General features: G+C 42.8%; 2 protein-coding genes across 6 annotated transcripts in view; one reads left to right on the top strand and one right to left on the bottom strand.

The window, feature by feature from the left end:
* Positions 1–3,315, top strand: part of rapgef3 (Rap guanine nucleotide exchange factor (GEF) 3) — a 30,034-nt gene extending 26,719 nt beyond the window's left edge. For 4 of the 5 annotated variants that reach the window (XM_061735345.1, XM_061735342.1, XM_061735346.1 and 1 more), the window contains 7 exons: positions 745–835; positions 947–997; positions 1,141–1,228; positions 1,314–1,378; positions 1,505–1,559; positions 1,647–1,718; positions 2,654–3,314. In XM_061735345.1, the coding sequence (XP_061591329.1) occupies positions 745–835; positions 947–997; positions 1,141–1,228; positions 1,314–1,378; positions 1,505–1,559; positions 1,647–1,718; positions 2,654–2,772 (541 nt within the window). In that variant the 3' untranslated portion in view covers positions 2,773–3,314. Of the gene's footprint in view, positions 1–744; positions 836–946; positions 998–1,140; positions 1,229–1,313; positions 1,379–1,504; positions 1,560–1,646; positions 1,719–2,653 lie in introns of all 5 variants that reach the window. The other variant, XM_061735343.1, reaches the window with a different exon arrangement.
* Positions 3,316–3,323: 8 nt separating this feature from the next.
* Positions 3,324–14,470, bottom strand: part of itga5 (integrin, alpha 5 (fibronectin receptor, alpha polypeptide)) — a 54,907-nt gene continuing 43,760 nt past the window's right edge. The window contains exons 23-30 of the mRNA XM_061735341.1: position 14,470; positions 14,276–14,381; positions 12,798–12,956; positions 12,140–12,247; positions 8,764–8,877; positions 7,265–7,366; positions 7,034–7,156; positions 3,324–6,156 (exon numbers count right to left, since the gene is read on the bottom strand). The exon at position 14,470 is cut by the window's right edge and continues 80 nt beyond it. Coding sequence (XP_061591325.1) covers positions 6,073–6,156; positions 7,034–7,156; positions 7,265–7,366; positions 8,764–8,877; positions 12,140–12,247; positions 12,798–12,956; positions 14,276–14,381; position 14,470 — 797 coding nt within the window. The 3' untranslated portion in view covers positions 3,324–6,072. The remainder of the gene's footprint in view (positions 6,157–7,033; positions 7,157–7,264; positions 7,367–8,763; positions 8,878–12,139; positions 12,248–12,797; positions 12,957–14,275; positions 14,382–14,469) is intronic.

Raw genomic sequence — 14,470 nt, 5'->3', positions numbered from 1 at the left:
TTCCCCTCCTCAGAGAGTTGATTTGATGAGTGCAGCTTAGGTACTGGGTCAGTCAGAAACCCAGCAGCTCCACGTTTCCTTCTGAAAAGCTGGTTCATGCCTTCATCTCCAGTAGATTAGATTATTGCAATGCACTTTTTGCAGGGCTAACGAAGCAAGTGTTACATAAACTCCAGTTTATTCAAAATGCTGCAGCCAGAATTTTAACCAAAACCAGGAGGTATGAACACATCACTACTGTTTATCCTCTCTGCACTGGCTCCCTGTTAAACAAAGAGTAGATTTTAAAGTACTTCTTATTGTTTTTAAATCTATGAATGGCTTAGCTCCCTCCTACAGGGTTGACATGCTGACTGAATACACACAGATCCCTGAGATCATCAAATAAAAGTCTTCTCATCGTACCTAGAATTCACACTAGATCTGCTCATGGTGCTTCAGTCACTACGGTCCAACTCTCTGGAATTCCTCTCTGCAGGAACTAATGTCTGCTCCAACAGTGCCCTCTTTCAAAAGCAGAATAAAAACTTACCTTTTTGCACAGGCGTTTGACTAAACTCTACATGATTGGCTGAATTATAGCACTTTTGTTAAAATGGAATTATGGTTTTTGTTATTATTGTTTTTCTCTTGTCATACAATTTTGTTTGTTTGTTTATGTATTTGAGCACATTGAGTCCATGCTCATCATGTGAAATGTGCTTTATAAATAAATGTGCCTTTGCCTTTGCCTCTCTGCAACAGGCTGAAAGAGCAGAAGAACCTGAATTCGTTTTTCGCTGTGATGTTTGGTCTAAGCAACAGTGCCGTGCAGAGGCTTTACAAGACCTGGGAGGTGAGAATGCAGCAGTCGTGATGAGAACAAATATTTCCCACACATTTGTTCATTTAGTCACTGTCTCCCTCTCATCTGTGTCTTGTGTAACATTTTGCTGGTATGTTACAGAGAATACCGAGCAAGACAAAAAGAATCTACTGTGCTTATGAGAGACTGATGGTAAGCCACATTGTAATAGCTTCTAAGTGCCTGAATAAAACAGCAATTCTCCAGGTTTTTTAGAGGAAAATGCAGCTTGTTTCCTGGTTTGTTTATATGATGACGTGTATTTGTGATATTGCTGTGTTTTCTGGCTCTGTTAGGACCCCTCACGCAACCACAGGGCCTACAGACTGGCTGTTGCTAAACTCAGTCCCCCTTACATCCCCTTCATGCCTCTGCTGCTGAAAGGTAACCCACCCCAACCACACACCAAAGCTGAGATGTTTTTGAGTAATCATCAGAGGAATAAATGTTTCTATATCCCTGTCCCCAGACATGACATTCATCCACGAGGGCAATCCGACATACGTAGACAAATTGGTCAATTTTGAAAAGATGGTATGGCTGGATTTCTTGTTTTATTATTGATTTATTTCATTTAAGTGGTTCCGATTGATTTGTTTCATGAGATACCGAAAGCAAGTGCTTGTCTTGAAATGTTCCTTTTTCTTCCAAACATCACAGCGAATGCTTGCAAAGACAGTGAAAATAGTGCGAAACTGCAGAAGCCAACCGTACGGTGAGTGATGCCGCTGTATCACAGGGATTAGCATGTGTGCATGCATGTCGCAGGAAATCAACTATGTCACTTTTGAACCTTCTGCAGTGCCTTCATCTCCACAGCGGGGTCTGGCGGATCGGATGTTTCTGGAAGGGCCTTCTTCTCGCTTATCCACGTGTAAGCCAGAGCTGCCGTACCAATTATACATGTTTATAATGAAAAATGTCTTTTATGATGGCCAGCTCTCCACTACGGAAGAGTATTAGGGCCATGCAGGGGAAAAATGAAAATAATATTTTAGAGGAGGAGGATTTTTTTTTCATTATGCACTTCGAGAAAAAAGTCGAAATGACGAGAAAAAAGTCAAAATATCGAGATTAATGTTGAAGTACAATTTCGAGAAAAAAGTCGAAATGTCAAGAAAAAAGTCAAAATTTTGTGAATAAAGTTGAAATGTCGAGATTAATGTTGGAGTACAATTTCGAGAAAAAAGTCGTAATGTCGAGAAAAATGTCAAAATGTTGAGATTAATGTTGAAGTACAATTTCGCGAAAAAAGTCGAAATGTTGAGAAAAAAGTCAAAATGTTGAGAAAAAAGTTACAATTTCGTGAATAAAGTTGAAATGTCAAGAAAAAGTCAAAATTTTGTGAATAAAGTTGAAATGTCGAGATTAATGTTGGAATACAATTTCGAGAAAAAAGTCGTAATGTCGAGAAAAAAGTCAAAATGTTGAGATTAATGTTGGAATACAATTTCGCGAAAAAAGTCGAAATGTTGAGAAAAAAGTCGAAATGTTGAGAAAAAAGTTACAATTTCGTGAATAAAGTTGAAATGTTGAGAAAAAAGCCGAAATTTTGACTTTTTTCTCGAAATTGCATTTAAACATTAATCTCGACATTTCAACTTTTTTCTCGAAATTGTATTTCAACATTAATCTCGACATTTCGACTTTTTTCTCGAAATTTCAACTTTTTTCTCGAAGTGCACAATAAAAAAAAAATCTTCCCCTCTCAAATATTTTTTCTCCTGCCTGGCCCTAATACTCTTCAACTAATACTACTACATACTCTAAAACGTGCTGAGTTCATCGGTGTCTCCTCCTCCCCTCTAGACTCGGACCACGTCCTCCCTCTGCGGACGCCCAGCAACATCAGACACTACGTCCAGAACCTGAAGGTGATTGACAACCAGCGGAAACTGACGCAGCTATCCAGAACAATCGAATGCTAGGACATCCTCCTGCGGCTGGAGAGAGACTGGAAAACTGGACCTAAACAGGAACCAGAGAACAGACCGCAGCTTGACGCATAAAACCATCACAGCCACCTGAATTACAGTGCCATTCAAAAAGCTCTGAGATTTACCGTGACGCCTTCGGCGCCGCGCAGCATTGAGAGTGAAAATGTGCCGTGAGCACGGTGATGACCTCCAATGCTGAACTGGAGAAAATGACTCTGTGTCCACAGGACTTTTACCCGACAAGCCGGACATCTCTGCAGAAACATGGACAGCAAAGTGCTGCTGTCTTTGGTGTGATAACTATTCTTATGTGAGATGTTGTATTTTGCTGTCTGTGGAGGAACCGCAAGGCTCCTCAGCACATGCTACGAATCACTCCAGCTCTTTGTCCACAAGTGTTTTCACTTTTAAAGTAATATATTTTATCATAATTTTTAGCTGCAGGAGCACAAACCGACATGCACGTAATTTCATAATGTGTTGTTTTTTCTAAATAAATTATTTTCCCATTTCTGTGTACATAGTCAATGAGAGCAGGCATCTGTAAAAAGGGAAATATTTTATTAAAAGTAGAAACTGTAACAGGCAAAAAACTGACGTTCAAAGCGTCACCTCCAACCCGGAACAAAAGGTCCCCCCAATATGGGGTGAGAAATTTCACAACAAATCAGTTATCAGTTGAATTTCAAAGTTCTCTCCTCGTCATAAATATGTACAACATCTTTTTGAAAGTTGTGGAGAGTGAAAGTTAAAACACGTTAAAACAAAAAGGGGAAGAAAAAAAAAAAGAAAAAGACCAGTGCCTTCTCCTGATGCAACCATGGAAGAAGTAAAATGAGCCCATCATTATAAATAATGGGTTGAAATGTTCAGTGAGGAAATGTTTATATTTAGACAGAGTGTGTGATGAAGCATTTAAGTGGATAACCAAACGGGAATTTTGTGGAGCACACAAATGTGAATCAATCTCCAATGAGAGGAGATGCATTAAAAAAAAAAAAAAAAGTGTAATGAAGCAAAAAAGAAAATGGTTTAAGATATAATTATTGCAGTGACTGTGTTTGGACGGCTGCAGCTGCAGAACATATAAATCAATCCAGGCATGGTCTTTGTGTTTCTGTCAGTCCACAAAAGACGGTGAAATAATGAAGGTAATTCATAAAAAGTCCAGTGAAGAGGTGAGTACATCTGAAGTGGAAAAAAAATCCTTTAAAAAAACAAAAAAAAAAACAAGAATGTTTCACTCAAGTGATAAGAGGTGACAAAGCAAGTGGACGGAACAGCCAGAAACCCACAAAGGCTTACGTCCACACGCTCACCACATGCTCATCACATACTTTGGCGCACAACGTCTTGGTTTATCAAGATCACAAACAAAACAGAAAAAACAAAAGTAATCACTGTTATATTACAAAGAGTGATGTAAATATTGCACTTCCAAACAATGTGTAGTTCCCAGTGCCTAGCTTTTATCCCTTTGTTCGAGGTATTTCTGCAATCGTGTTCTATAGCAATGTGGAACGGGTTCACCTCAGTTATCTCAGGCTACAAAGGACTAGGCAATGGGAAAGGTAAAAAACCACACACGCACTAAAAAAAACTTCCTTAAATATAACATTCACACAAATGCACGTAACGCATGAAGTGACACATGCGGCCGTGCACGCACACACAACCTTGATTCTACCCCTCTGACATTAAGTATTTACATGTAAGGCACATCAAATCAATGTACATGAGAAAAGAAACCAACACAAACCATTTTACTGTTCAGTCCCTGTAGCCGTTTTAGTTGTTGGCGAACGTCAAGACACTCCTTGCTCATTTCACTCAAGAGACAATCAAAAAATACAGTATTTCACTCGGCAACAGGCGCTGTGAGCCGGACACGGATCCGTCAGGTCTTCAGCCGCGTGTCGAGGCTACATCGTTGCTGATTGTCACGGCAGCTAAATCTCTGTCCGCCCCCAGCCCCCCAATATGTCACCTGCTCTCCCGTCTGCGTCTCCGTTTGAAATGAGCTCAAACCTGAGCAGGAGGAAACACATGGGAGTATTTTCTGAGGAGATCGGTGCTCTTCGCAGAAGCGCCGCGATGCTTCGGGCCTTTTATGAGGTTTCACAAGGTCTGTGGTGGTTCCAGTCCCATCCCAGTCGATTAACACAACTACACTCGCGACGTCAGCATCGGGAACTCTGAGCAACAAGCATACAGGACTTAAAGTCATCAGTAGGAGTTAAATTCAGAACTCAAAGGAAAGGTCAGTCAGTCAGTCAGTCTTTGGCGTATTTGGAATAAAATCAGTAGATTTCCTTTGAGTGCAAAAAAACACTGTCCACCCAACCTGAGGCAGAAAGTGATTATTTTTCAGCTGAGAAACATCCATTTATGCATTTTCACTACCCGCTCTTTCTGCTCAGGGCTGAGGGGCGGCGAGGTCTGTCCCAGCTCGCACCGGTCCAGGATCGGGGGGAAAAACACCTAATGGGGGTTCAATTCTGGGGGGAAGGAATCCTTATTGCAATCAAAGCTGAGCTTGTTGAGCGTACTTGGCTAACACACATCTCTGTGTGGGATTTTGCCTTGAGCCAGCTAATGTTTCCCCTGATAATTCTTCATCAATATTTTGCATTTGGGAGCTATGCGAGGAATACTTTCAGGCCTCATCAGTTAACACATTTCCCAGCTCCCAGAGGCCACGAGCAGCACGAGGCTGAATCCTGTCAGAGGCAGCGAACGTATTACGGTTATTAGCACCAATATAAGGCAGTTAAATGGGTAAAATAGAGCTCTTTATCACAATATCCACAAAAGTAAACCCAACGTGTTGCTGCAAAGCACAGGCTGACGGGAGCCTTTGCACAGTTTGCAGTCTTTTTTTTTTCTTTTTTTAGTCTAATTTTAGCCTTTTGGCACAGAAATGAGTTCTATTAAACAACAATCCCAACCTGATATAAAACAAAGACATAACTTAAGGAATACAACAAAAAAAAAACAAAACAACAACATTCATTTGGCTTAGAGATCTTTGCGTTTCTGTCTTCCTTTAGTGCAGCACAGTGGAGTTCCAGTAGTCTCTCTTCACCTGCTTTTTGACCCACTCAAATGTTCCATCGCGTTCCTGGATTGCAATCATATGGCCAGAGATTGTGGTTCCGGGGGCTCCGGTGGCTCCGGGGGCTCCGGTGGCTCCGGGGGCTCCGGGGGCTCCGGTGGCTCCGGTGGCTCCGGTGGCTCCGGGGGCTCCGGTGGCTCCGGTGGCTCCGGGGGCTCCGGTGGCTCCGGTGGCCGCTAGGCCTCAGACGCAGCCTGTGGTTTCAGTTGTGCTTTCTCCATGGCCGTGCCGTAAGGTACAGATCGCTTGAAAAAGCCGAACTGAAAGAGAGAGGAAACATTTTGAAATTAGATGTGAGTGCACAGTTCATCAGTTTATCTTCGATAACATTTCAGACTAATAGAGGGAATAAGCATGACGTCAGAGATGTGACTTCACAGCGGGTTACGCCCACTGAGTGTCAGAAAGACTGAGTGTCAGCGTAAACTTTCAGTTTGAGCAACTGGAAAACATCTAAAATGGGAAAGAGCTGTTGTGCGATCGACTGTAGTCATAGATTTAGCAAGAAATCGGAGTTATCGTTTTACAGACTGCCGAAAAATAAGCTTAAGAGAGACAAATGGATCACTGCAATTCACAGAAACAACTGGATTCCAGGCACCGAAACGTGGATTTGCGGTTCCCATTTTGTATCAGGTAATGTTGGATTTTTGGGTAGCTAACGTTAAACGGTCAAATCATAAAGTTCGGTGTCCTCATCACTTTAATTTCTACAACAAATCCTGCCTTGAAGTCGGACCAAGCGTCAAGACTTTTGTATGCCTTCAAGCTTTGCTTCGTGTATTTCCCCGGCGTAGAAATTAAGTACATATAAATATCAGGAAACTGGATTCGTGGCCAAATATTAATGTCCATGGACCACTGGTTCTTGGTAACTGTACCAAATATTAATGTCCATGGACCACTGGTTCTTGGGGTAACTGTACGGGTCACTGTCAAGTCCAACTGCCTTTAATTTAAGCTGATAATCTGCTGTTATCCCGTCTTTTCCACAGTTTCCCTACTAGTTGCAGCTGTTTTTGCCACTCAGTGAGAGTAAGGGGGCTGGTCCAGTGAGAATGTGACGTCAATGCATTCCCTCTATAGTAGATTTTTATACATTTTTATAAAAATCCTCTGTTTGCCAGCACTACCCACCCTGTAAAGGACGTAGATGAGGAGAGCCAGGAGCAGTAAACCGGCCAGAATAGCTAGGATGATGATCCACAGTGGGACCGAGTTCTCGATGTCCGGCTTGTTCCACACCACCGGGGTCACGACCTGCGGAGGACACGGCCCTTAGTCTCCACCTCACCCTCTCTGGGATTCTCTCTGGGCTCCAGGGGGGCCAGCAGGAGAGGACAGCAAATACCTAGACATCTTAAATACCTTTTTCTGTCCACTGGGATAGACTTTGGGCAGGATTGCGTATGGCATCTTCTTGACATTGTATCTGGCCAGGCACTCCAGGACATGGTTCTTGTAAGGTTTCTGGAGAAAGAATAATAAAAAAAATGGATGAATTAATGAATCAAAGGTTCATTATCAATTTGTACACAGAACTTATTTAACACCTTGCAAGCTTTACCATATGAAGATCCTGGTTAGCTCTTTATGTACATTATGCTTTTCAGAATGAACCTTCATGCATATGGTCTGGGAATGCCAAACTGTTGCAAAATGGAAATATCTACAGCCCGAATCCATAATGCAAAACAACAAAATATTTTATTTTGGCATATGGCAAATCAAATTAAAGACAAACTTGAAAGCTGTATTTAAAATTTATATAGACTACCTTGTTGCAGCTATCCTTGTCCAGTTTTTGATATTATTATGTTTTGCCTTTGTTTTAATTTGTCCTTTTTTTGTTTGTTTTTTATTGTTGTATTATCTTTTTTTTCTGTTTCCTTATTATTAATTATTAATTGTTTTCATCGAATGCTTAGGTCCGAGGGTTGGGTTTGGGAGGGGGTGAAAATATGTGTATAATGTTTGTTTGACATCATTGTGGGTGCCACCGTTTATAATAAAAAAAAGAAATATAAATAAAAACATTTAATCACTTTTATTTATTTATTTATTTATTTATTTTTTATTTTATTTATTTATTTATTTTTTTAATTTAATTTAATTTTTATTTTATTTCTTGTTTACATATTATGTTTTATTGCTATTATCTTCTTTGTATGTGGGAACTGGGGAGGGTGGGATATATGTGGGGTTGTTTGTCTTAAAAAATATTGAAAAATCTTATAAATAAAGTTATAAAAAAAAACATTTAATCACAAAAAAAAAATCAAAAATAAAGAAAATATATATTTTTCTTTTTTAAACTCTATTTAAAATGCAAGCAATGTAATAAAAAACCACTAGGGGGCGACATATACCGCACGGCTCCTCCAATATCAGTCCCATGATCATTCCAGTCCAATGAGATGTGACATCCAGATGATGAATTTCCAATAAATCACATATGTGTTACAGTGTGCAGTGGTAAATAATCTGCGAGTAGCTCCGACATGACAGGCAATCGCTGGTTAAAGCTTCTGTCGTATTTGTTGATGAAAATAAACCAAAGTGGGCACGGTGACAGCTGACTCCCCACCATTGTTACCGCCGGCTGAGCACAAACAAACGTGAGCGGGCGACTGCAGCTATTTGTCTTTGTTTGCATTTGAGGTTTAAACACTGTTTTCTTTTTTAATGCCTAAAGGAAAATGGCTTAATGCTCCCTGCCAAAGCCTGACATGAGATAATACACAAGCGCCAGCGGGGAGAGGGTCGTCTATAGTGTTGCATAGTCTCTTCCCCGTGCTGGAGACACATGTTCCTGTACGGTAAACGCCGAGTCGGGCCTCGAGAGACGAGGCCGTTCTCCCACTGACCTCGGTGAAAGTCTGGGCCCAGATGCGGGAGCGCACTTTGAGGATGGCGGTGGTTCCTTTCCCCAGCAGACCCACGTTGCACTGGAGTGTCCAGCACTCCACGTTGGAGCAAGACTGTCGAAACAAGAGCGTTGCACACGGATGAAAACCACATTCTTGCCTCGAAAACTTGAACAAAGATGACAGGAACTTCATTCGGGTGAAATCTGAGGAGCCGAAACGAATCATACACACGGGAAGATCAAATAACAGTCATGTAAAGCTGCAAGTCAGATAAATGTAAAAGAGAGCCCCGATGTTATGATCAGTATTCAACGCCTGCTTTGTATTAAATTGTAGGAATGTCATGGGGCTGTAAAAATGCAGCGTGCACCACTTGCCACATTATTGCCCAACCACCAAAACCAGCTCATTTCTCCTAAGACTGTTGAATGCTCAGTCTTAATTAGATCCCTAAAATGCAGCTTTAACATTTTAAAACACGCTTTCCTGAAGACCCGATGCTGCAACCAGCCCACCCCCAGACCCAGAGGTTTCGGTGGGTTTCCTGCGGGAGCATTAGTTTACTTATTACACAGAAAAGGGCAAACGCAGGAGGAGAAGAGCACATATCCGCCCCAGCTCCTTTAGCTTCAGTCTTATTCAGACTTAATGAGTACTGAGACAGACGGGAAACGCATCAGTCCACTTCCTCCTGGTCAGCTCGCCTCATGTCCCACAGAAGAACATCTGACAAAATGATAAGAATGGTTCAGGTCCAAAGATGCGTCAGACCCACGCCTCACTTCACATGTGTGGTGAAGATCTGGAGCACCGGGAAGTAGAAACTGCTCCCACAACTAAATAAAATAACATTCTGACCTAAACGCTCAGCTGCCACATGCAGTGGCCTCAGTCTTTGGGAAGACATTCTCAAACCAGGAGAAAACTTGGAGAGTCTAATCCTGCACAACACCCCATTTCTCATTTTCACACAAAGGGATCCTCATTAAAAGTGTATCAAGGTTTTTCCTTTTCATTCAGTTTCAGTTTGCACATCATCTTGATGACAAACTACAATAAAAACATATTTGGATAAGTTTTAAAGCTTTTAAAGGGATTTTTTTTCGAAGTATTTAGTAATATCTAAGGACTAACCAAGAAGGGACCGAATCCCTTCATTTTTTCATCTTTAAATATTGTCTACAAAGCCACAAGACTGCAGCTACTCCCAAAATAATGAGATGGTGTGTATTAAAAATAAATAAATACATTAAAAAAGACTACCACCATACCACGACACATTTTAAGCAAAACATCTGTCTTTGAAGAAAGTCAGTCATACTGGAAAGCTTTTAATAATTAGTGCAAGAACAGCTTTTCTTCGTCCAGAATGCAAAGCTCAGCCGTTCAAAGACAAAGCAGGTCACTCACACCACAACCTCCTAGGCATCTTCCTCCAGGCTTTGCAAAAACACTTGCACACATTTATCACAAGTTATTTTGAAGGGAGCTACTCGTCTCGTCAGGCATGGAGAGAGTTTAAGTGCAGACATAAGAGAAACAGCAGAAAGGACTTCTTTGTACCCAAGTGTCATCAGGCATGCTGGAGAGAGGAGACTGGTAGTTCTGCAACATATGGCCCTTTTACACTAGTACCTACTCAGCCCGACTCGACTCGCCTCGCCCCGGTTTTGCGCTTTTACACTATGGGTGGAGGTGGGTGGAGGCGTGTCGAGTAGATACTTTTCTGCATCTATTCTGCCGAGGTTCTAAGCGGCTGAGTCGGCTGTATCTGACATCATCACACTACAGGCCACCGATTGGTCGGGGGGTTGGAGTCAGACGTCTGAGTCAGGATGTGGAAATCAGAGAAATAGCGACTCTGACGGCTTCTTCAGTGCAAAAGTCTGTTTCTGATCCAATTCTGAGGTGCAGATGTTCATAAACCTGGTGCTGAGGAGAGAATTAAAAAGGGATCTAGACGGGCGATAAGGAACGACCAGATCTATCAGGAACTCTGTCAATTCATAGCTGCTCGCGGCTCCAGCTGACTTTTCAGCAGCGCAGAGACAAACTAACAAAAAAAAAAGCGTTGCCGCTTGAAGCTTCTCTCTCACTCTCATTTTTTAACTTGATATCAAACACAAGCCACAGACCCAGCAGCACATCTATCATCTCCTCCAGGTTCTACATCTTTAGTGTTGTTGTCTTCTCTGTTTAGATCACACAATCAAATACGTCACAGCAGCTTCACTCCAACCTCCTACTTCTCATCTGGGTATCGAAAATAAACAAGGGGAAGGCGATTTGAGTTGGGCTGAGTAGGTACTAGTGTAAAAGTGCCAAAAGAGAGGGGTCTGCAGATAGAGCAGCTACCTGCAGCTGCAGGGCTCCATGGGACCGCTTTGTGGAAGGTTAAGAGGCCCGTAACACCCAGAGAATGAGAGGGCGGTGCGTAAGGCGAGCAGTGCACCCCTGCCACCCATAACACTGAACGAGGGCCCTCTGACCCCACCCTTTTAATGACATCATAACTCAATTACCCAGCCCCCAGGGACTCGGGTGAGAGGAGCTCCTAATATATTCTATATTTGCACACTTAAGCACCCATGGCTGTTCATCGATAACAGCCCAGTGATGGACTGACGACCTGTCGGGGGTGTGCCTCTCCTTTCACCTAATGACAGCTGGGATGGACCCCAGCAGACCCCAGCTGATCCCTGTGACCCTGAATAAAATGAAGTGGGTGAAGATAATGCATAGACTGGTGGATTTCCACACTTAAAGCTACTTAGGGTGCTTTCAGACCTGTGGCCCGTTTGTTTTGTTCCGATTCAGGGGTTAAATCGATACAGTTGTTTCGGTTTTCGTTTGTGTTCACAAGGCAACCGTCTGTAGCGGTTCAAAGCTGTTAACAAATGCCATGTGCAAAACCAACTGTTCTCTCATTGGTCAGAAATGAACGTGGAAGGAGTTTCCTCTTCCGTACCACAGGAAAAACAACAACTATGGAGCATCGTAAGCACAGTTATGAATGAGTTGTGTCGGTTGTTGTGTGGATTATGTTCTCACTGCAAACGAACCGCTCCAGGTCTGGAGTGGAAGCGAGCCGAGACCACCTCTCCTAGGAGATCTTGGCTCGCTTGTTTTGTGCCGCATCCGAGCACGATTGTTGTGTTCACATATACCAAACGAACCGATCTTTAGGGGGAAACGCTCCCTGTTTCGGAACAACTGCTCCAAACGGGACGGGAGTGAAAGCAACCATAGTCAAAAATACACAACTGCATCTGCCCAAAACTGCAAACTCTCTCACTTTCCAGTCATCAGTCAATCAGCTCTGAAATGTACATTTCCCTCCCAGAAAGAGACAGCGTTCCTCTGAGTAACTCACCAGGTTAGTCAGATGAGCGAACTGCTCCTTGTGGACGTCCCTCCTCACGACGTGGTGCTCAGGGGCCTTCAGAGCCAGGATCGGAGATTCAGTGGACGGGCGCTGGAGCTAAGGGAAGACACAAACACACACACACACACCACCCATTAAAACAATATTAACTTTGCATAGAAGCACGCCACCCATTCTGTCAATATAGGCCCTAATGTAAGCGTGACCCTCAGCCTTCTGTCATTAATCAGAAGCAGATGAGTGCTCCATCTCATTGATTCCCATCAAAACACACTCCACAGTTCACCGGGGAGGACAACGGAAAAAAACAGGTCACAGTAAAGACGACTCACTGCCTTGCTCAACATCTGTCAATCTTCAAATGTAAGCAAAAAACAAGTGCGCGGAAATGTTTGGCCCACAAACTCCCGAGGCTATCAGCCGGCCACTTGATGTTGAAGATGAGTGAGTGTGGTACTGGGCGAGGTGGCTCATCAAGCGGGGACGAGCCGGAGCTTCAAAGCTGTGGTGGGGTAAGTGTCCTGGGTGGGGCCTGCAGGCTAGGGAGGAGGAGGTGGATGTGGGCCAAACACCGGGGAATCCGCCTGGAGAGGGATCTGTAATTTAGCCTCGTTTGACCCCGAGACATATGCAAAGAGACACTCACTTTGAGATTGAGGTGGTTCATGGTTAGGTTGGCAGTGCAGTTGATGGGGCCTTCGGTGGAGAACTCCAGGGGGTAGAGGAGGGTGTGCGCCGGGGCTCGGAGAGGACAGCGCAGCTCCAGGAAGGTGTGGCTGATCTGACTGGGGCCATTGTTCACCAGCTGTGGAAATGAGGAAAAACACAAATCTTTAATCTGCTTAGAAAACGTCTATTCAATTCAATTTTATTTCTACACTGCAAAAAACTCAAAATCTTACCAGGAATATTTGTCTTATTTCTAGTTAAAATGTCTCATTTTTAGTCAAAAAAATCTCATTACACTTAAAACAAGAGTCATTACCAGAAAAATAACTTGTTATTTGACAATTTTCACCTGTTTCAAGTAAATGTTCACTTGAAATAAGTAGAAAAATCTGCCAGTGGGACAAGATTTATCTTCTCATTACAAGCAAAAAAATCTTGTTCCACTGGCAGATTTTTCTACTTATTTTAAGTGAAAATCTACTTGAAACAGGGGAAAATTGTTGTTTTTTCCAGTGATGACTCATTAGCGCCACCCTTCGCCACGACGGCCGTCGGGGGTACTGCAGCCAACATTGAAGCTGGCACGGGAGAACGGGGAGAACATGCATGCAGCGTCATTTGACGTGACATCCGCAGGACAGTGCGGGAAATTCGGTCCCAGAATTGCAGCACATTTTGCAGCACACAGCCTGTTCAAGGCAACGGACAGATATACTAGAGGGCTCATTCTTTTTGGTTTGGAACGCTTCATCTGACATTATTACTAGAAAACTTAGAACGTATACGAATTTTTTTCATAAATCCTGCCTCAATCCTGCCTTAATCCTGCCTCAGGCTCCTTTAAGTGTAATGAGATTTTTTTTTTGACTAAAAATTTGACATTTTAATTCAAAATAAGACAAATATTCTTGTTAAGATTAAGAGTTTTTGCAGTGTATGGCAGTGTACAACAGAACTTGTCTCTAGGATCTTTCCAGAGACCCAGAACATGAACCCCCGAGCAATTATTACATAAACATAACATAAACACTGGCAGGTAAAAACTCCCCTAGTAGGAGAAAAACCTTAAGCCAAATAGTGGCAAGGAAAAACTCCCCTTTAGGAGGGAAGAAACCTGGACCAGGATCTCCTGCCGGAGACCAGCTAGTCTCCAGCAACCTTGATTGGTTCATATGTTAGTTATGGTAGATGTAGCTGCACAGTAACAATCTATTTGCCTTCTTGAAAGATCCTTATCTGGAATACTACTTTATTCTCCTGATTAATTGGTCTGGGGCTCGGCAACCCAAATAACTATGTGATCCGGAGTTCATTTTCTTTGGTTTTCCTCTTTTGCAGTTCTGGGAACTCCGAGTTTTTCCTCTTCTTGTTTTCTGAATGAACAGTAGGATCTACTTTCCAGACAAATTGAATGTGCCCCGGTGAGCATGCTCAGATAAAAGCAGGACTGATTACCTCATAAATGTGCTCCATCGCAGGCCCAACATCCTGCTCAGCCTCGTAGTTTTTGGGAACCTTCCAGTTGGCGGGTGGAAAGAAGACCTTATCGGGTCGCGATACGCTATAAAAGTAGAGGACAGCTGTGAGAACATGTGTACGGAGGCACTGAAGACGTTTTGAAGTCCTGCCAGCTCAAAGGAGGAACTCACC

Source organism: Cololabis saira, chromosome 12 (assembly GCF_033807715.1).
Source record: "Cololabis saira isolate AMF1-May2022 chromosome 12, fColSai1.1, whole genome shotgun sequence".
Classification (NCBI taxonomy): Eukaryota; Metazoa; Chordata; class Actinopteri; order Beloniformes; family Belonidae; genus Cololabis; species Cololabis saira.
Note: the sequence above shows the minus strand (reverse complement) of the source record. Positions and strands in the feature narration are given on the sequence as shown.